The sequence below is a fragment of the Muntiacus reevesi genome, chromosome 3, assembly GCF_963930625.1.
Source record: "Muntiacus reevesi chromosome 3, mMunRee1.1, whole genome shotgun sequence".
NCBI lineage: Eukaryota > Metazoa > Chordata > Mammalia > Artiodactyla > Cervidae > Muntiacus > Muntiacus reevesi.
The window spans coordinates 98,199,999-98,217,207 of record NC_089251.1 but is presented as its reverse complement, the minus strand read 5'-3'; the positions used below and the strand labels follow the sequence as shown (position 1 = coordinate 98,217,207).

Sequence of the window (17,209 nt, the reverse complement as noted above, 5' to 3'; positions counted from 1 at the left end):
TTGCCACCTCCTTGTTTCAGTTTATTGTTTTTGGTTTTATGATTTTTGCAGGCTGTATTTATGCCAAAGATAAGCCTGAGGTCTAACCTTAAGGTCTTCTCAGGTCTTTTATGAACCCAGGTCCTTCCCTGAACATTCAAAATGATTTTTCCAATTTCTGCCAATTATGCAATAGCTTTTGAAGGTTGTTAGACCTTTAAAAATCTTCTAGGTCACTTAAGGATGAAAGTGAAAGTGAAAGTGAAGTCGCTCAGTCATGTCCGACTCTTTGCAACCATGATGAATTTTTTAACAGTGGGGGAGCTGCGACAACAATGGCCACCTGCCTCTTTGTCTAACCTCTGAGATCAAAAGCAGCAGTGAGGACAGGGATCCCCAGTACTTGGAGGACAGAGCCCCTTTTCGGCCACCCAGGCTCCTGCAAGCTGCGGGTAAGCAGTTTGACGCACACTGCACAGCAGCCTGCCATGGGGCCAGCGGGTGAGGGTGGGTAACTGCTTTTATGCTAAGAGCTGAAACGGGCTATATTCTACTTTAATTTACCTCAAGCCTTCCCCTTGAAGTTATAAGCCTTCAAAAGACTCCAGGGTTCCAAAATAATTATACTATTTTGTTATTGGTGAAGGGTCATATAGATGACTTCCCACATAGATGTTTCTCCCATACAGATGTTCACTTGTTCCAGCACCCTTTACTGAGTGTTCCCCAATATTCTTCAGTGATTCATAAATCAAGTATCCGTATACGTATGAGTCAGGCTGGACTCTGTTGCCTTTTCTGATCCATAAAAGTGGTTTAATTCATATGGTTCAACATAAAATGTAGAAATGCACTTGTGTTTTTACATGTCAACTGTTAACCAGAAAACTTGCTAAAGTGCTTACTGAATCTAATAACTTATCTCCAGACTCTGGATTACCTCCATAAACTTATCATAATCTGAGGTGAATAACATTTTGTTTCCTCCTTTCCAATCCTTTTAGTTTTTGATTATTTTTCTTGCCTTACTGGCTACAATTAGGATGATGTTGAGTATCAGTAGTATTTAGTGGGCATCTCTAACCCAGTCTTCATCTCAGAGATAAAACTTGTAGCATTTCACTGTTAAGTATGCTCTCTACTATAATTTTTTCCACAATGCTCAACAGATTTTTTTTTTTTTTTTTATGATTATGTGTCAGCTGGGATTCTCAGCAAGTTCCTGAGGAAGAATCCTCAAGTTATTTGTGCTCATCTTGTTCTAAGAAATGAATTTAGCTTCCTTGTTCTATACACCAAAGCTTAGTAGCCCCGTCAGCCAGGAATGACAACAGCCAAAGCACAACCTACAGAACACGAGGGCTAAGAGGACTGCTACGATTTCTAATCATACCCTGGCATCACCAGTGGTAACACGAGGAACGCACTGGAAAGAACTGCACATGTGTCCTACTGTGGAAAGAGCTCTGATACCAGGAAGCAGTATAATTATTAGATGCCAGATTCTTGCTCTAACAACTGAATACTGAGCAAATTATTTAACTTCTATGAGCCTTGTCTTATCTTTAAAAAACAAGGAAATCAACTCCAATTTCCCTAGCAAATTTTTTATGAGTTGGAACAATTTTTGTTGATGTATCATCAATTAATTTTTAGGACTTAAAAAATCACTATGAGCCAAAACACAAAAAATATAACATAAATTCCACTATCTGGGAGGGAATGCTCTCAGGCAAAATTCTAACTTTAAATCATGTCAAACAAAGCTGCTGTTTTGACTCTCTCCTTGCACTAGCTTTAGTTTAATTTGGAGAAACATGATATGTATTCTGCCACAGAAATACTACGTGTACATACTGTTGTTCTAATCACAAGGAACCAGGAGCTGTTTAAGAAACAGCTGAACTTAACGGCAAATTATTGCCAGAAAGAATGACATTACGTCAAAATCAAAACTGCCGTTCCTAGGAAATATCCTTCAACATTAAAATGAATGATTCTTACACATTTCTATTCAAAGGGTCTAGTATTCTGTTACTTGAAGATATATAATCCAATATAATCCACAATCCAAGATATAGCACCCCAACATCAGGCACTCTGCAAGAGTCTCAATGAGGTTTCACTGTGGCTGATTTTACCAATTTAGTACTACCTGCCCTTAACATTCCAGTCTAAAATTATCTTTGGTATAGAATTCTGAGGTCACCCCCAAGCTCTGGTCCAAGCATAGCAGCAGACCCAAAGAGTATGAGCAAATGACATCCCAGGTGATAAGTCCTTCCACACCCACGTCCTTTTAGATATGGATTGACAGCCCCCCACTCCCACCACCAGCAAAACACGTCAAGCTTCAGAATTTTCAAAATGGGTTATCCACTTGCAACCCATATGTCTAGTTCCTAAAAGACATAAATCCATCTTTAATCAATAATACATAACTACACTTGGAGAATTGTTTTTAGAAATTCAGTACTGAGTTACCTGCTCTCTAGAGCCTACAAATCACCAAAAGTGAGATTTTTTAAATGGTCATTCCTATAGGTTCTCCAAGTTCTTACCCTGCAAGAGATTAAAGAACTAGAAAAAAGGAGACTAAGATCGTTTTCTCACAAGGTGGCTTTACAAACCCAGAGATCATTGTATATCTTGTTTTATTCACTTTTAAAACATAAAAAGCCACACAAAGATGTTTTGTAAGTACAAGGTAGCCAGTGCCTGAAGTATGTGCTTCTTAACATCTCTTACATACAAGTAGAGTAAGCTAATCTAAAAATGTAGAAGCAGGGAAACAGTTGCCATCCAAAGCATCTATTTGCTTCACTGTCAGAGAAAAAGAACCTTACAACCCATCACTTTTCTCCTTGCTTCTTTGTCTTAGTGTCTAAAACCTAAATTTACACTACAACACAAAGAGAAATCTTACTCCAGGCCCCTAGCAGAATTATTTCTCTACTGCCTTGATCAAACTTTAATTTTTACTTTCCTGCCCTCATTATGAGCTTCAGGAAATGTTTTCTTCAGAACTATATTTAAGTCATGTATTTAGTTTATAATTAAGTAAACAAATACATCATTGGCAGCATCATGTAACAGAGATATAATCACAAATATATCTCTACCACACCTGAAGTGAGAAGAAGAGAATTCTAACACCAGTCCCATTACTGCAAAGTCATGAAATTTTGAGCAACTTTCTAAATCTTTTAAACCTTGATTTCCCTTGAATATAAAAAGTAAAAAATTATCAGTCATGTTACCAAATAACATGACACGTGAAAACACATGTTCTTATTATTAGGAAGGTGGTAATACTCTAGGATAAGCATAGAATATGGTAAAAATTTTGAAGAAAGGAGAAAATCAGCTATGAAAATCAGGTTAAGATGTCATTTATTGTCTCTTTCAGTTCTGAAATCCTAGAACTGATTTTTGAGCTGGGAAGACTAATACAGGCTTCATGGTGATATGTGAGCTAGATCTGAAAGGAAGGATAGGGTTTTTATCAGATCACACTTTCTAATTTTATGCACAATGTATTTAAAGACATGGCTTAGGATGGCTAGGGGAAGGATGACATAGATGTAAATCCAGAGTACATATACCCTCTGGAGTTCTCTTCCAGATAAATATCTAAGGTCCAGCATCCAACTTCATGTGTTTTCCTCACTGGTTCCATACTCATAGAGTTTACCAGCAATTCCACTGCTCCTGATCTGAGATTCACCACCTATCCTCCCAACATCCCCTACAAATATTTAATTTAAAAGATAATTCACACAGCTAAGATGGCTTGTATTATTACTCATGACTCTACTGACCTGTCTGCATATAAAGCTCATAAAATATATTTCATTTGAACCAGTTACATTTTAAAAGATAAATAATAATCAGATTTTATTCAAGGCTTGATAATGAGCCTTGAATAATTCTTCAAACTTAAAATAAAATTACCTGTAGAAGCCCTCCATCATCAAAACGCAGTACTTCTATTATGCTCTCCGACTGAATAAATGCTGTAATGGAAACAAAACAGATCGTCACTTAACAGGAAAAGAAATTTCATTTAAACAAAATCTTTTAATTTAATAATTGCTACAAGCTAATACTTTTAAAACATACTACTGCTTGATGGTGATGGTTAAAGAGGAAAATGTAACTAATACTTCAGGATTTTAGTAACTATGAAATGCTTGAACTAAAACAATCCAGTTAGAAAGTAGTTTTAACAACCTACAAACTATGTAAGCCACTCATAAAATATTTATTCCTGCTCTACTGCCAGAAAGCATGAAATAAAGTTCAACTAGCTGCAGTAATTGTGCTCCAAGTATTTACCTAACTGATTTGAAAACTTACGCCCACAGAAAAATCTGCAAACAACTCCTTATAAAGCAGGTTTGTTCATAACCTTCAAAAACTGGACACAATCAAGATGTCCTTCAATAGGTGAGTAAAGAAAAAGCTGGCCTGAAATTCAACATTAAAAGAACTAAGATCATGGCATCTGGTCCCATCACTTAAGAGCAAATAGAAGGGGAAAAAGTGGAAGCAATGACAGATTATGTTTTCAGGGGCTCCAAAAAATCACTGCAGATGGTAACTGCAGCGATGAAATTAAAAGACACTTGCTCCTTGGAAGGAAAGCTATGACAAATCTAGACAGCATATTAAAAAGCAGAGATATCACTTTGCCGACAAAGGTCCATATAGTCAAAGCTATGGCTTTCCAGTAGTCATGTACAGATGTGAAAGATGGACCATTAAGAAGGCTAGGTGCTGAAGAATTGATGCTTTCTAATTGTGGTGCCGGAGAAGACTCCTGAGAGTTCCCTGGACTGCAAGGAGATCAAACCAGTCAATCCTAAAGGAAATCAACCCTGAATATTCACTGGAAGGACTGATGCTGGAGCTGAAGCTCCAATACTTTGGCCACCTGATGCAAACAGCCAACTCACTGGAAAAGACCCTGATATTGGGAAAGATTGAAGGCAAAAGGAGAAGCGGCCAGCAGAGGATGAGATGGTTAGATAGTATCACCTACTCAATGGTCATGAATATAAGCAAATTCTGGAAGACAGTGGAGGATAGAAGAGCATGGCATGCTGCAGTCCATGGGGTCACAAACAGTCAGACAGAATTTAGCAACTAAATAACAACAACAACAGAGACAAATGTAGATTATCCATACAATGGAGTATTATTCAGTGATAAAAAGTAAAAGAAAGGGCTGCATGCTCTATGATTTTAAGTATATGACATTCTGGAAAAAGCAACACTATAGAGATGGTAATAAGGTCAGTGGTTATGAGGGGTATGGAGAGAAAGGAAGAGTGAAATAAGGAAACCATATGGTATTTTTCAAAGCAGTCTTCTACATGACACTGCAATGTGTGATGTATATGACCCTATGCATTTATTAAAAACAGAACTTTACAACACAGTGAACCTACTGTAAGCAGTTAAAAAAAATCATTTAGGAGATCAGGAATCCCAGGGCAGACTGCAGAATATGGCAAAACCACTTATTTCTATTCCAAAAGTATGAAACCATCTCATGGAAGGGGGTGAGGTGAAAGGTGCTGACCTAAGTAATTTGGAAATGAGTGGAATCAGCAAGACTAAAGGCAAATGAAACTGTACATAAGCACTATCTTTAGGTGATAAAGTTATTTTCCACAGGGGTTTGGGTTAACCATCCGGACGCTGCTCTACATGTATTCTCGAATTCAACCATTAAATATATGGATGGTGGATGGTGACTGTCAGACTTCTCACTGTTTGAGAGTTCACAAAAAAGCAAGGGAAGGAGGCTAGAGTGATCCACCTGGTAATGGATTAGAGTTAACAACGTCAGCACAAACTCGTGTTGAGTGTAACAAAGATACAGATGGTTACCTGTAGAAACATTTACTGATGTGCCTATACACTGGTAGGTATACACACATATATTACAGCCTAACAGCAAAAAGCATATATACAGCACACAGATCTTGGGTCCTAATACCATTCTCCAATAAAAAGAATGGGGGCTTCTTACACAAATGGCTGAATCTAGGACTGGGGTGGCGGTAGCAGGGGGTGGGGTGGGGAGCGAAACACACAAGGTGAAACTTGTGCCAGAAAGAAAGTGCTTAAGAAAAAAAAAGACAAAACAAAAAACCCTCCATTGATGCGGATATGTCAGAGAGATATAAGAGTTAACAGGAAGAGTTCCCAAATGGCCAAAGCTACAACAACTTGAGCAATAAAGTACTACTGGTTTAAAACCCAAAGTATAAAATAAGTATGTATGAGTCTACACTGGTATAAATGAATCAATGTATGAATAAATAAATAATGGTGGAGAAGAATTCTAAATAATTTATGTAGAAGCTCTTTTACTTAGAAGGTGGAACATAACTGCCCATTCCTTAAGCATGGGATGCACATGGTGACCCCTTCCAAAGAAGAGTATGGAAAAGAGGAAAAAAAGAGTAACTTTACAATGGAGAAACCTGACAAATGTTACCTCAGTCAGATGATCAAGGTCAACATCCAGAGTGAAAGTCATGGGGACAGCACCCTTGATATGCTGTAACAAAAATGGCACTTTCTGTGGTCTCCCTCCCAAAATCATGCAACTCCAGACTCATCATGAGAAAAACATTAGACAAATCCCAGCTGAGGGACATTCTAGAAAAACACTTGATCGGTACACTCCTGAAAACTGTTGAGGTCATCAAATATAAGAAACGTCTGAGAAACCGCCACAGGTCAAAGGAGCCTAAGGAGACATGTTTACTAAATGTAAATGCTGTATTTTGGATGGCATTCTGAAAAAAAAAAGGGAAAAACTTTTCATTTAGGTAAAAACTGAGGAAACTTGAATAAAATATGAACTTAATAATAATGAACTAAAACTGGTTCAATTGTAAAAAGAAAAAAAAAAGATCATATAAGTATGAGATGTTAATAACAGGGCAAACTGGGCAAGGGGTATACGGGAACGCTATACTATATTTGCGATTTTTATGTAAATCTAAAACTGTTCTAAGATGAAAGCCTATTTTTTAAAACCCAGGAAACAGTGGTGTTTTACTTGGTTTAATAGGACCCTCCCTGACTCCTCTTTGCTGGTCTTTGTGTATTCAGGAAGAAGCCCACTGTCTAATCCCATGTACCTGGCTTTTCCAGTGTGACCAAAGCTGAAAGTCAGAGGGCATTCAAGATGCCAGTGAATTAATTACATCACTTTACATTTACATTACATACTTGGATGTGTCTTTGCTGCCTGCTGAGCATCCATTTCTTCTTACTCTGATAATAGCACCCTGATTTTATTTTGTGGAAACCCGTCCCTCCATTTCTCGTGTTTCTCTTCAACCTCAGTGTCAACTTGCTCTACCCTGAGGAGCATTCCTCACCAGTTCCTCTTATACAGAGAACGTTCAACAATTCTATGTGTGAATGAAACTCCATCTTTTTGCTCAGGCACAAGTACTGGTTATCTGCATCCACTGATACAAATGAATTCCTTCTGATTCTCTCTAGTCCTAGCTTGAGGTTGAATTTCCAAACTAAAATCAGAGCTAATGGCTACAAGGGAATTACTGACATAGAGTACATCTGGAGTACACAAAAATGTATCTAAATAAAGTAACAGACTATTAAAAAAAAAAGGACTGTGAAATAAAAGGCTATGCCCAGCATACCCATCCATTTCTCATCACTTCCCCCTCCTTTTAACATAAAGTGACATTTTAGGTGATCCAGAAAACCTTTTTGTTATGCTCTTGTTGAACACAGGTATACTGATGCAAGGACACAATGACCAAACAAGAATTAACTGAAATAGCCAGACACCCACAATATAACAAAAAAAAGTCTAACTCCCAGTTAGAAGCTTTCCATCTAGCTAGCAGAGACAGTGAAAAAGTAACAGAAATGTGCTGTATTTGGTGGCTGCCATTAGAGTTATGGTTTTTCCAGGAGTCATGTACAGATGTGAGAGTTGGACCATAAAAAAGGCTAACAGCCAAAGAACTGATGCTTTTTAATTGTGGTGCTGGAGAAAACTCTTGAGAGACCCATGCAGAGCAAAGGAGATCAAACCAGTCAATCCTAAAGAAAATCAGTCCTGAATATTCACTGGAGGGACTGATGCTGAAGCTCCAATACTCTGGCCACCTGCTGCGAAGAGTCAACTCACTGAAAAAGACCCTGATGCTGGGAAAGACTGAGGGCAGGAGAAGAAGTGGGCGACAGAGTATGAGATGATTGGATGGCATCACCGACTCAATGGACATGAGTTTCTGCAAACTCCAGGAGACAGTGAAGGACAGGGAAGCCTGGCGTGCTGTAGTCCATGGGGTCACAAACAGTCAGACACAAGTGAGTGACCAAACAACAACATTAGCTATGATACAACAACCATCACCTAAAATCCCATCAACAACCAAGGTCAGACCTTTATCTAACTGATGAGAGCTTTCCTAAATATAGAAAAGTAGTAATATAATCTGGGTATATAATACCTAATATAATAATATAATTAGGAGCTTTAAGAAAAAATACATGAGACATCTTAGGTGGAAAAAAAAGAAAAAGAAAAAAGACCAGGAGCTATTATAAACTCCTAAAAGGAGAATATTGTGTTATACATCAACAGTTTTCCTTAAAGGATGTAGAAATGAACAGGATTCAACTATGGCATAAAACAGAGTATTTTACTTTAAGTGATCAATCTTAATAGCTTTAAATTATATGTCTAGAAAAGCAGAAGTGACACTAGATATGCACTTAATCATTTAATGTGTTAACAGTTACTAAGGTATAAATTACAAAAAGGAACCCAAGCAAGTCAAATTCCCATATTGCCACATCTCTAGATTGGAAAACACAAAGGACAACTACTTCCTCTCCTTAGAATTTCTGTCCCTTATTTTATACCCTAATGGAATTCTAAACTGTCCCAATGTTTTCCAGTTAGAGCAGCAACCAGATGTAGAAGAACGAACGATGTCTAGGGGACTTTCCTGGTGGTCCAGTGGTTAAGAATCTGCCTTCCAGAGCAGGGATGTGGGTTTGCTCCCGGGCTGGGGAACTAAGATCCCACATGCCGCATGGCTACTAAGCCAGCACACTGCAACTAGAGAAACCATGTGCGCTGTAACTAGAGGAAACCTGCGTGTCACAACAAAGACCTAGTGCAGGAAAAAACCCTGATAATTATCCATCACTGTGTTACTGAACGTCAAACTAATTCTATGACATAGATATTATGGATTCCGTTTGAAGATAAAGGTTCAGTGAGGTTAGGCTCAAGGTCACTCAGCAAGAAAGAGGCTTGAGAGGGGCCATAAATTTCAACCATGGGACCTCAGAAACTAAGCTTCTACGCCCATAACTGTTTACTTTCAAAATAAAAGTGACGCTAATGCTCAAAAACAGCAGTACCTTCAAGCGACCTAACTTTTATTTTATTTATTATTTTTTTATTGGTTGGAGGCTAACTGCTTCACAACATTTCAGTGGGTTTTGTCATACATTGACATGAATCAGCCACGGAGTTACATGTATTCCCCATCCCGATCCCCCCTCCCACCTCCCTCTCCACCCGATTCCTCTGGCTCTTCCCAGTGCACCAGGCCCAAGCACTTGTCTCATGCATCCCACCTGGGCTGGTGATCTGTTTCACTATAGATAATATACATGCTGTTCTTTTGAAACATCCCACCCTCGCCTTCTCCCACAGAGTCCAAAAGTCTGTTCTGTACTTCTGTGTCTCTTTTTCTGTTTTGCATATAGGTTCATCGTTACCATCTTTCTAAATTCCATATATATGTGTTAGTATGCTGTAATGTTCTTTATCTTTCTGGCTTACTTCACTCTGTATAATGGGCTCCAGTTTCATCCATCTCATTAGAACTGATTCAAATGAATTCTTTTTAATGGCTGAGTAATATTCCATGGTGTATATGTACCACAGCTTCCTTATCCATTCGTCTGCTGATGGGCATCTAGGTTGCTTCCATGTCCTGGCTATTATAAACAGTGCTGCGATGAACATTGGGGTGCATGTGTCTCTTTCAGATCTGGTTTCCTCAATGTGCATGCCCAAAAGTGGGATTGCTGGGTCATATGGCAGTTCTATTTCCAGTTTTTTAAAAAATCTCCACAGTTTTCCATAGTGGCTGTACTAGTTTGCATTCCCACCAACAGTGTAAGAGGGTTCCCTTTTCTCCACACCCTCTCCAGCATTTATTGCTTGTAGACTTTTGGATAGCAGCCATCCTGACTGGCGCGTAATGGTACTTCATTGTGGCTTTGATTTGCATTTCTCTGATAATGAGTGATGCTGAGCATCTTTTCATGTGTTTGTTAGCCATCTGTATGTCTTCTTTGGAGAAATGTCTGTTTAGTTCTTTGGCCCATTTTTTGATTGGGTCATTTATTTTTCTGGAATTGAGCTGCAGGAGTTGCTTGTATATTTTTTATATTAATCCTTTGTTGCTTCATTTGCTATTATTTTCTCCCAATCTGAGGGCTGTCTTTTCACCTTACTTATAGTTTCTTTTGTTGTGCAAAAGCTTTTAAGTTTCACTAGATCCCATTTGTTTATTTTTGCTTTTATTTCCAATATTCTGGGAGGTGGGTCATAGAGGATCCTGCTGTGATTTATATTGGAGAGTGTTTTGCCTATGTTCTCTTCTAGGAGTTATTTTTATAGTTTCTGGTCTTACATTTAGATCTTTAATCCATTTTGAGTTTATTTTTGTGTATGGTGCTAGAAAGTGTTCTAGTTTCATTCTTTTACAAGTGGTTGACCAGTTTTCCCAGCACCACTTGTTAAAGAGGTTGTCTTTTTTCCATTGAATATCCTTGCCTCCTTTGTCAAAGATAAGGTGTCCATAGGTTCATGGATTTATCTCTGGGCGTTCTATTCTGTTCCATTGATCTATGTTTCTGTCTTTGTGCCAGTACCATACTGTCTTGATGACTGTGGCTTTGTAGTAGAGTCTGAAGTCAGGCAGGTTGATTCCTCCAGTTCCATTCTTCTTTCTCAAGATTATTTTGGCTACTCGAGGTTTTTTGTATTTCCATACAAATTGAGAAATTATTTGTTCTAGTTCTGTGAAAAATACCGTTGGTAGCTTGATAGGGATTGCATTGAATCTATAGATTGCTTTGGGTAGAATAGCCATTTTGACAATATTGATTCTTCCAATCCATGAACACGGTATGTTTCTCCATCTGTTTGTGTCCTCTTTGATTTCTTTCATCAGTGTTTTATAGTTTTCTATGTATAGGTCTTTTGTTTCTTTAGGTAGATATACTCCTAAGTATTTTATTCTTTTTGTTGCAATGGTGAATGGTATTGTTTCCTTAATTTCTCTTTCTGTTTTCTCATTGTTAGTGTATAGGAATGCAAGGGATTTCTGTGTGTTAATTTTATATCCTGCAACTTTACTATATTCATTGATTAGCTCTAGTAATTTTCTGGAAGAGTCTTTAGGGTTTTCTCTGTAGAGGATCATGTCATCTGAAACAGCGAGAGTTTCACTTCTTCTTTTCCTATCTGGATTCCTTTTACTTCTTTTTCTGTTCTGATTGCTGTGGCCAAAACTTCCAACACTATGTTGAACAGTAGTGGTGAGAGTGGGCACCCTTGTCTTGTTCCTGATTTCAGGGGAAATGCTTTCAATTTTTCACCATTGAGGGTGATGCTTGCTGTGGGTTTGTCATATATAGCTTTTATTATGTTGAGGTATGTTCCTTCTATTCCTGCTTTCTGGAGAGCTTTAATCATAAATGAGTGTTGAATTTTGTCAAAGGCTTTCTCTGCATCTATTGAGATAATCATATGGTTTTTATCTTTCAATTTGTTAATGTGGTGTATTACATTGATTGATTTGCGGATATTAAAGAATCCTTGCATTCCTGGGATAAAGCCCACTTGGTCATGGTGTATGATTTTTTTAATATATTGTTGGATTCTGTTTGCTAGAATTTTGTTAAAGATTTTTGCATCTATGTTCATCGGTGATATTGGCCTGTAGTTTTCTTTTTTTGTGGCATCTTTGTCTGGTTTTGGAATAAGGATGATGGTGGCCTTATAGAACGAGTTTAGAAGTTTACCTTCTTCTGCAATTTTCTGGAAGAGTTTGAGTAAGATAGGTGTTAGCTCTTCTCTAATTTTTGGTAGAATTCAGCTGTGAAGCCACCTGGTCCTGGGTTTTTGTTTGCTGGAAGATTTCTGGTTACAGTTTTGATTTCCGTGCTTGTGATGGGTCTGTTAACATCTTCTATTTCTTTCTAGTTCAGTTTTGGAAAGTTATACTTTTCTAAGAATTTGTCCATTTCATCCAAGTTGTCCATTTTATTGGCATAGAGCTGCTGGTAGTAGTCTCTTATGATCCTTTGTATTTCAGTGTTGTCTGTTGTAATCTCTCCATTTTCATTTCTAATTTTGTTAATTTGGTTCTTCCCTCTTTGTTTCTTAATGAGTCTTGCTAATGATTTGTCAATTTTGTTTATTTTTTCAAAAAACCAGCTTTTAGCTTTGTTGATTTTTGCTATGGTCTCTTTAGTTTCTTTTGCATTTATTTCTGCCCTAATTTTTAAGATTTCTTTCCTTCTGCTGATCCTGGGGTTCTTAATTTCTTCCTTCTCTAATTGCTTTAGGTGTAGAGTTAGGTTATTTATTTGGCTTTTTTCTTGTTTCTTGATGTAAGCCTGTAATGCTATGAACCTTCCCCTTAGCACTGCTTTTACAGTGTCCCATAGGTTTTGGGTTGTTGTGTTTTCATTTTCATTCATTTCTATGCATATTTTGATTTCTTTTTTGATTTCTTCTATGATTTGTTGGTTATTTAGAAGCGTGTTATTTAGCCTCCATATGTTTGAATTTTTAATAATTTTTTTCCAGTAATTGAGATCTAATCTTACTACACTGTGGTCAGAAAAGATGACTGGAATGATCTCAATTTTTTTAAATTTACCAAGATTAGATTTATGGACCAGGATGTGATCTATTCTGGAGAAGGTTCCGTGTGCACTTGAGAAAAAGGTGAAGTTGATTGTTTTGGGGTGAAATGTCCTATAGATATCAATTAGGTCTAGCTGGTCCATTGTGTTATTTAAGGTTTGTGTTTCCTTGTTAATTTTCTGTTTAGTTGATCTATCCATAGTTGTGAGTGGGGTATTAAAGTCTCCCACCATTATTGTGTTACTATTAATTTCCTCTTTCATACTCGTTAGCGTTTGCTGTACATATTGCGGTGCTCCTATGTTGGGTGCATATATATTTATAATTGTTATATCTTCTTCTTGGATTGATCCTTTGATCATTATGTAGTGTCCTTCTTTGTCTCTTTTCACATCCTTTATTTGAAAGTCTATTTTATCTGATATGAGTATTGCGACTCCTGCTTTCTTTTGGTCTCCGTTTGCGTGAAATATTTTTTTCCAGCCCTTCACTTTTAGTCTGTATGTGTCTCTTGTTTTGAGGTGGGCCTCTTGTAGACAGCATATATAGGGGGTCTTGTTTTTGTATCCATTCAACCAATCTTTGTCTTTTGGTTGGGGCATTCAACCCATTTACATTTAAGGTAATTATTGATAGGTATGGTCCCGTTGCCATTTACTTTGTTGTTTTGGGTTCACGTTTATACAACCTTTCTGCATTTCCTGTCTAGAGAAGATCCTTTAGCATTTGTTGAAGAGCTGGTTTGGTGGTGCTGAATTCTCTCAGCTTTTGCTTGTCTATAAAGCTTTTGAATTCTCCTTCATATCTGAATGAGATCCTTGCTGGGTACAAAAATATGGAATGCCTCACGAATATGCATGTCATCCTTGCTCAGGGGCCATGCTAATCTTCTCTGTCGTTCCAATTTTAGTATATGTGCTGCCAAAGCGAGCACACGACCTAACTTTTAAAACCAGGCCTATATTCCTATACAAAGGGAGGAAAGCAGGATACATAAACACAAGGTGTTTAACTTCTGGCTTTTAGGATCCTACTAGCATTCACTCTATGAAATTGAGCTCAGTAAGATGTACTTTAAACTTCTCACATTCACCTACATCACTATGATATCTGAGAGTAACAAAGATATTTATTTTCTGTGGGAAAAAGTCTGTCAGTTATTTAATCAATTATATTCAAAACAGAAGATCAGAAACTAAGTTTACTTCCCCACTGCATTTTAGTAAAGAATAAGACAAAAATATCTTCACTTTAAAGGTAAATCTTTCTCTACTATAATTAGGGAAAATTTATAACAATTTTTTTTCCTTTTAGGTAGAGATTCTTTTTTCTGAATATAGCAAATGATGACTAGATACAGTGCTTGTTTCCAGACATCTTCTATAAGTCATTAAAACAGTGAATGTTGTAAATAAATATGTCATCACCAACTCAATGGACATGAGTTTAAGCAAACTCTGGGAGACAGTGAAGGACAGCAAAGCCTGGCATGCTGCAGTCCGTGGGGTCACAGAGAGTCAGACCCAATTGGGCGACTGAACAACTATCGACTTTACAGAAACAAAAGGCACCTGCCAACCTTACAGAAACAGATAAATAAGAGAATAACTAGGAACAACTGTTCACCAGCGAACTAGATGCATGGACAAACACCTGGAAAAACAAACCACTGAAATTAAGTTGAGAACAAACCTGAATGGACCTGGAACAGAGACTGAATTTCTAACTAAAACTCTTCCTACAAAGTAAAACCTAGGGACAAATGGTTTCATTCCACCAAATGCTTAAAGAAGAAGTTATACCAAGGCTTCACAAAATTCCAAAATAAAGCAGAGGAGGAAAACACTTCCCAACATATTCTGAGGCCTTAATACTGATACCAGAATCAGATAAAGTTATCACAAAAAAAGGAAACTATAGCTCAATATCCCTTATGCATACGGATATCAAGTCCTCGAGAAAATACAAAATACGCTTCTAGCAACATATAGAGGCTTATACATCATGATCAAGTGTAAGACTAACATACTATACACTGCAAAGCTTCAGTGAAAGAAATTAAAGACCTAAATTTTGAAAGACATAGGCTGGAATACTTAACAATGTAAGGACTGTAATACTCCCTAAATTATCTTAGATTCAATGCAATTTTATCAAAATCCCACTCCCCCCCCAATTGATCCTAAAGCTCTTAAGAAAGTGAGAGAAATCCTTAATAGCCAAAATAACCTTGATAAAGAAGAACACAGTGGAGAACTCTTAACTTCATGATTTCAAAACTTCCTACAAAGCTACAGTAATCAAGACAGTGTGCTACTAGGAATAAAGATAAACGTGGAGATCAACAGAAGTGAGAATCCAGAAAGAAACCCTCATACTTACGATTAATTCATTTATGGCACAAAGAAGAATGGATAGTGCTTTCAGTAAGTAGCGTTAGGACAACCGGGATCTACATGTGAAAGAATGAAGCTGGACCCTACCTCACACTGTATGTAAAAATTAACTCGAAATGAGCAAAGACTTTGGTGTATGAGCTAAAGTTCTAAAACTCTTAGAAGATAACGTGGGTAAATCTTCATAATCTTGAATTAGACGATGTTTCTGAAGCTAGGATAGCTAAGCAAAGAAAAACACATAACTTGGACCTCATCAAAGTTAAAAATTCCTGTGGTTCAAAGGGCACTATCAAGAAAGTGAAAAGACAACCCAGAGGACAGAAGATTTTTGCAAATTATTTATCTGTTAAGGGTTATGTACACAGAATATATGGAACTCACCCCCCGCCCTGCAAAGACGAATATTTCAATTAAAAAAAAAAAAAGACAAGAGATCTGAATAAACATTTCTCTAAAAGAAGACAAATTGCCAATAAGCACGTAAAATATTCGGAATTAGTCCTCAGGGAAATACAAATCAAAACCAAAACAAGGTACCACTTCACACATATTAGGACGGCAATAATTAAAAAGATAGACAATAATAAGTATTGGTGAGGGTGTGGATAAATTGGAAAGCTATAAGTTGCTGGTTGGAGTAAAAAGTGGAAGACGTGGAAAAGTGGAAAAAAGTGGAAAACTAAAAATAGCCACTTTGGAAAAAAGTTTGGCAGTTATTCAAAAAGGTAAATACAGAGTTACCATACACAAAGCCATTCTACTCATATATATAAACAAGAGAACTAAAAACACATGTACAAAAACTTACCCATGAATCTTCCAACACTGACAAGAGGAATGGCAAACAAAACCTGGTGAGTCCAAAGAATGAGATAGTCCTCAGCCGCACACACACACACATACAATGGGACAGTTCTCAGCCACACACACACACACATACACACACACACACACACACAATGGGATAGTTCTCAGCCACACACACATACACACACACACACAATGGGATAGTCCTCAACCGCGCACACACACACACACACACAATAGGATAGTTCTCAGCCCCCCCCCCACACACAAATGGGATAGTTCTCAGCCATACACACACACACAATGGGATAGTCCTAAGCCACACATACACACAATGTGATAGTCCTCAGCTGCACGCACACACACACACACACACACAATGGGATAGTTCTCAGCCACACACACACACACACACAATGGGATAGTTCTCAGCCACACACACACACACACACATGCACACAATGGGATAGTTCTTAGCCACACACACACACACACACAATGGGATAGTCCTCAGCCACACACACACAATGGGATAGTCCTAAGCCACACACACACACACACACATACACACATGCACACACACACACAATGGGATAGTTCTCAGCCACACACACACATGCACACACACAATGGGATAGTTCTCAGCCACACACACACACATGCACACACACAATGGGATAGTTCTCAGCCACACACACATACGCACACAATGGGATAGTCCTCAGCTCCCCCCGATCCCCACACACACAATGAACAACTGACACATGCTACAACATGGATGGTCCTTGAAAATATGACGCTAAATAAACTAAGCCAGATACAAAAGACCACATATATTATATGAAATGTCCAGAATAGGAAAATCTATAGAAATAAAGGTAGATTGAACAGTTGCTAGGGGCCAGGAGGAAATGGGGTGTGAATCTAATGTGGATAAGGTTTCTTTTTGGGGGTGTTGAAAATATTTTGAAATTACATCTTGCGGATGGTTGCACAAAATGTGAATATACTAAAACACTCAACGGTACACTTTAAAACCATGAATTTATGATAT

At 37.7% G+C, this 17,209-nt stretch overlaps 1 protein-coding gene and 1 non-coding gene across 2 annotated transcripts in view; both read right to left on the bottom strand.

The window, feature by feature from the left end:
- TMEM131 (transmembrane protein 131) overlaps positions 1–17,209 on the bottom strand; it is a 179,560-nt gene that overhangs the window by 117,069 nt on the left and 45,282 nt on the right. The window contains exon 2 of the mRNA XM_065929757.1: positions 3,934–3,995. Within this exon, the coding sequence (XP_065785829.1) occupies positions 3,934–3,995 (62 nt within the window). The remainder of the gene's footprint in view (positions 1–3,933; positions 3,996–17,209) is intronic.
- LOC136165664 (U6 spliceosomal RNA) lies at positions 13,779–13,883 on the bottom strand. Its single transcript, XR_010662668.1, has one exon. It is a non-coding gene; the product is annotated as a U6 spliceosomal RNA (small nuclear RNA).